The 3,592-nt window shown below is 41.4% G+C and overlaps 1 protein-coding gene across 1 annotated transcript in view; it reads left to right on the forward strand.

Moving 5' to 3' along the window:
* Positions 1-737: 737 nt before the first annotated feature.
* LOC111872242 (xaa-Pro aminopeptidase ApepP) overlaps positions 738-3,592 on the forward strand; it is a gene marked incomplete at its 5' end in the record, with an annotated part of 26,092 nt that continues 23,237 nt past the window's right edge. The window contains 4 exon segments of the mRNA XM_023865938.2: positions 738-770; positions 953-1,104; positions 1,879-2,047; positions 2,697-2,933. Coding sequence (XP_023721706.1) covers positions 985-1,104; positions 1,879-2,047; positions 2,697-2,933 — 526 coding nt within the window.

Genomic DNA, 3,592 nt, shown 5'->3' on the forward strand with positions numbered 1-3,592 from the left:
TCACATCCTGTCCCCTGGCTAACCTTCCTTCTGCAGGCCCCACATCTACCTGATATTGTCCACCCACCTACACCTTGGTCTTCCCAGTAGTCTCTTTCCTTCTGGCGTTCCCACCAGTATCCTATCACAGTTTTTGAACTGTGTTCAATATCACTTGTCGAGGAAGATGAGGTTGGCGGGGCATGTAATGGGGGAGGCAAGGAATGCATATAGGGTAGTGGTGGGAACGCCAGAAGGAAAGAGATCTGGATGTAAAAGTATGTATTGCAAGAAGCGAAAAAAAGAATTGTAAGGGGGTGGCGAGGGGAGCACTCAAAATAGTTTTTAAGGTAGCATACCTTCTTACCGATTGTACTCTCGGCTCTGGAGGCCATTTTAAATTTAGTTCATATAAACTGAAAATAGATGGCAGCAGCATTGCACCGAGGTGTACTGGTGGCCATGTTGCCAACCAATAACAGGGGAGTTTCACGGGGCTGTTCTAATCTATGACCAATAGCACGGAATGTAGTCGTCTGGTGTCGGAGAGGTCGGAGATGGTTCTCTGCTATGGAAGGAGGAGAGAAAAGTGTAGGGTGTGTTGACTGAGGTGTGTTTATTGTATTCAGTATTGTAGTAACTTTTAGTGATCATAGTTGTCAGAAAGCAGGAGTAAACTTTTATGCATCTGTGTTTACCATAAGTGCACAGGTCGTCAATGCGAAGCGTGAATCCTGCTACTGATGAGTTTGTGATAGTTTGGTTTATGCAGAACACCATGTGAAAAGCAGGTTCTGTGATGTTATTTCATTAAAGGTTTTACATGTATATATTGTTTGTTGTTGGAAGTAACTGACAATGGACTTTCACGTCTGTTGTACTGCTGTTCAAATAACGATCGTCAAACGAACAAAAGATAACGTAATATGTGGTCAGTGTTCACATTCCTGTAAACTGGTTCTTTCTGCCACAGGTTCAGCAGTGGTTACCAGATTGTTAGTAAGGATGTCACATCTGAGGAACTTGAGTGCTAGGCTCCAGAAGTTGAGATCCCTTATGCAAAATGTAAAATATGTGAACGAACCGCTACAGGCGTACATTATTCCATCAGGAGATGCTCATCAGGTGTGTTCGATAAGCAGGAGTAAATATTAAGATAAGAGTATCAATGGATTGATAAGAAGCAAAAAACAATCAGATACGGTTGATCATTAGGCCTGTAGGACATGTTAATTGTTCTGTCAGGGGTTTCCAAAGTGGTTGCAATGAAGGGCCATTTTTAAAATAAGAAATGGTAATTATTCTTATATTAGCTTCCATTAACTGCTTTTCAGAAGCAGTGGTTCCGAAATGTCTTTAAATTCATAAAAAGAGTCCAGTTTCTTCACTATGCAACACTGAGAAAGAATTTCTATGGATGAAACATATTGCAATATTAGTTAAGGGGTGACATTTTTTGAGTAGTTAATAAAGGGGAAAACATATTTGTTTTAAAAGGCTATATAGGACATGTTCTTGGTCCATCGTTAGGAAAAAAACATACAGCAGGAATTGTGTTTGCTTGAAAACTGTTTTTCATCTGCAGTTTTCTGGCTGTGACGGTAGCAAATACACGGAATTTTTAAATATTCTTTGTGTTCTTCAAGTGGCATGTGACACTGTGTAGTCTGGTAGATGGATCTTGTACCCTGAGGGTGGAAGCAGCAGTTTCCTCTGAAGCAAATGAGGAGCAACCCTACTTCATATTTTGCAGGTCCCAGGCCCAAATTCCAGGCTCTCCTGATAGTTCCGTTTGCTTCATTTCTGCTTCCGTTCTTTCCCTGCCAGTTTGGAGATTTGTTTCACACAATACACAGCTTGTGTCCTGAGTTTTACCTGTGTATCCATCACACTCCACAGAATGAGTTTTTGGCAGACTGTGACAACCGACGAGCTTATATTTCCGGCTTCACTGGTTCTGCTGGAACTGCGATCGTCACAGAAAATGGGGCATATATGTGGACGGATGGGCGTTACTTCCTACAGGCTTCTGAAGAAATGGATCAGAACTGGACCCTAATGAGAGAAGGTTAATGACCTAGGTCACTTAATACAAATTGGGGTGCATTTGGTCAGATTTTGGTTGTTAATTAGGGTTGTGCATAAAAGTGTGTTTATGTATAGAATTGACTAGTTTGAATGAGAATTGCTGACAAAGATTCCTTCTTTGGTAGACATTGAATGACTATATCAGGTGAGAAATGATACCAGAAGCTGAAAGCAGAGTTAAGACCAAAATGTAATTCATGATGTTTATGTACTTAATTTGGAGCCAGGATAGTGTAGTTGGTATAGCGACTGGCTACATCCTGGACTGCCAAAGGGTTGGAGTTCAAGTCCTGGTAGGGTAAAGAATTTTCTCTTCTCCACCTCGCCCAGACTGGCTCTGGGACCCACTCATCCTCCTGTCAAATGGGTACCGGGGGCTGTTTTCCTGGAGGTAAAGGGACTGGGGCATGAATCTGACCACTCACCTCCAACTAGAGCCGAGGTCAAGCAGATATGGATCTATCCATCTGCTGCCTCACGCGCCTTAATGGCATAGTACTTAGTTAAATAGGGACAACTTTACCTTACCTTTTATATTAAATTCTAATTAAACAAGATGTGGAAACAGCATTTGTACAATATATACTGTTATGAACTGCTTGAGATACTTTCATATGTTACCATTACAGGCATCCAAAGCACTCCAACACAATCTGCATGGTTGACTAGAACTCTGCCTGCTGGATCTCGAGTTGGTGCGGACCCAAATCTCGTTATGTATAGTACGTGGAAGCCTCTGCAGACAGATCTTGAGGCAGCAGGAATCTTCCTTGTCCCCATCACCACGAACCTCGTAGATCTTATCTGGGACAACAAGCCAGCAGTGCCATGCAACACCATTCACCCACTGTCTGTCAAGTACACAGGTGAATGAAAGATTGGTGCACTAAGTGCAGTTTGCAGACATTTTGTTGGGTTACTCCTTGCTGCCATGTCAGTTTACAGAGTTTGTCATAAAACCATCTACACTCTGCACATTACTGTCTGTCTGCACCAGTGCCTTGGTACTGTTAGATCATCTTATTCATCATAAAAAGAAATTAAACCTTATGTATAACCATATTCCATAAAACTTGCGCCCTGCTGTCTCTAGAAATTGTTACCCCCCACCATTTTGAATCTGATTGCATGAAAAATATTTGTGGTCAGGTGCCGTCTCCAAAAATCCTTGCTACTTGTTAAGGTCCTTTTCCTTTTGAGCTGAGATGCCTGTGTTTCATCTTGTCAGGAACAAATGACAATCTTATGTTCTTTAGAGACAGAATGCTTTTTATTTTTTGATGTAAATGAAAGAAGAGCCAATGTTATGATGCTTCCTGTAACTGCACTGCAACAACAGGGACTTCCTGTCATTTAACACATTGCGGACCTGTGGTTTAAACATTTAAATCACCCTGGGGACCAGCGTTTTTAAACCTACTACCCTAACTTGTGCACTGTTCACTTTAAAAATTAATATAAAATCTCCTAATTAATTTTATGAACTGAAATTTTTGGAGAACACTTACCAGAGCTCCTAGAAGTG

The sequence above is a fragment of the Cryptotermes secundus genome, unplaced genomic scaffold (assembly GCF_002891405.2).
Source record: "Cryptotermes secundus unplaced genomic scaffold, Csec_1.0 scaffold860, whole genome shotgun sequence".
Taxonomy (NCBI): Eukaryota; Metazoa; Arthropoda; class Insecta; order Blattodea; family Kalotermitidae; genus Cryptotermes; species Cryptotermes secundus.